The sequence below is a fragment of the Gavialis gangeticus genome, unplaced genomic scaffold, assembly GCF_001723915.1.
Source record: "Gavialis gangeticus isolate Ggan-Ray unplaced genomic scaffold, GavGan_comp1, whole genome shotgun sequence".
NCBI lineage: Eukaryota > Metazoa > Chordata > Crocodylia > Gavialidae > Gavialis > Gavialis gangeticus.
The window spans coordinates 9,216,709-9,217,890 of record NW_017729005.1 but is presented as its reverse complement, the minus strand read 5'-3'; the positions used below and the strand labels follow the sequence as shown (position 1 = coordinate 9,217,890).

General features: G+C 33.7%; 1 protein-coding gene across 1 annotated transcript in view; it reads left to right on the top strand.

Moving 5' to 3' along the window:
• The window catches only part of CPVL (carboxypeptidase, vitellogenic like), a 158,024-nt gene extending 157,249 nt beyond the window's left edge, over positions 1-775 (top strand). The window contains 1 exon segment of the mRNA XM_019508549.1: positions 665-775. Coding sequence (XP_019364094.1) covers positions 665-775 — 111 coding nt within the window.
• The last annotated feature ends 407 nt before the right edge of the window (positions 776-1,182 follow it).

Below are 1,182 nucleotides of genomic sequence, written 5' to 3'. Positions count from 1 at the left end.
TCCTCTGCCCTCAAGGACCCCAGTGCCTCTCCCACTAATGGTCCAGGAACTGTCTGAGGGAAAAGGATTTTCGGTGGTAACTTTTATTAGACCAGCTATATTAAACTAACCTGAGGAAGGGCACTTACTTAATGCCTGAAAAACTGTCCATCTAGCAGCTCTCCCAACTATATGCTTGGCCCAGTAAAAGATAAAACTGAAAATTCTTACCTTTGATACTATATTTCTTTTGAATATCCTTAAGTTTCCTAATGAAAAATCATTCTAACTATAGAATGCAGTATAGACCTGTACATTTTTTTATGCCAGATAGAGAAAATATCTGTCAAGTTAAACAGGTAAAACATAAAATGACTATATTGTGAATTTCCTAACGTACCAAAGTAACCATGAGGAAGCTATATTCATGCCACCTCCATCCTAAATATCAATGGCTTTTAATTAGACTTCAGTTGTTTGATCCTATTATTAACTGGTGTAATAACATGCAACTTTAGTTAAGACTGGCTTTGGTTCATTACTGACAAAAGTGAAAGTTTACTGTTCATCCTCAAATTACCATGCATACTAATATCTGTGTATATAGAATATCCAATTTAATTAAATTCTCCGAGAAGTCTCTTTTGCTCAAGATTTATTTTGTCTGTTTGTTTTAATCCTGAAGGTAATTGTTCAAAGTGGGGGACATATCCTACCTTATGACCAGCCTGAAAGATCACTGGACATGATTGACAAATTTATCTCTGGGAAAGGATGGAAGAAAAATGAACACTAAGATGTACTTATAAAGTAATATAAACAAGCTCTCTTTTCAAGTGGCTCACAAAAGATCTGAATGTTCCACAGTGAGAATTCTGTCATATGGAATGTTCACAGAAGTGAAGATATAATAAAGTGGGTAAAAATGTTCCTTGAGCTTTTGTTTATCCTGTATTCCTAAAATTGAGTGTTGGTAAAATGTTAAGAGAATACAAAGTATAGACCCAGCTTCCTAAATTTACCTACATTTTCTTTTTCCTTTTTTTAGAAGAATACATAAAATTGGGAAACATCATCACCAATTGAAGTCTTCTGAAATGAGGCAATTAAAATATAGTCTATTAAAGCCAAAAGATAATAGAATATTTCATAAAACCTCAAGAGTGTGTACATACAGGTAGCCATAGATACTAGAGTTACATG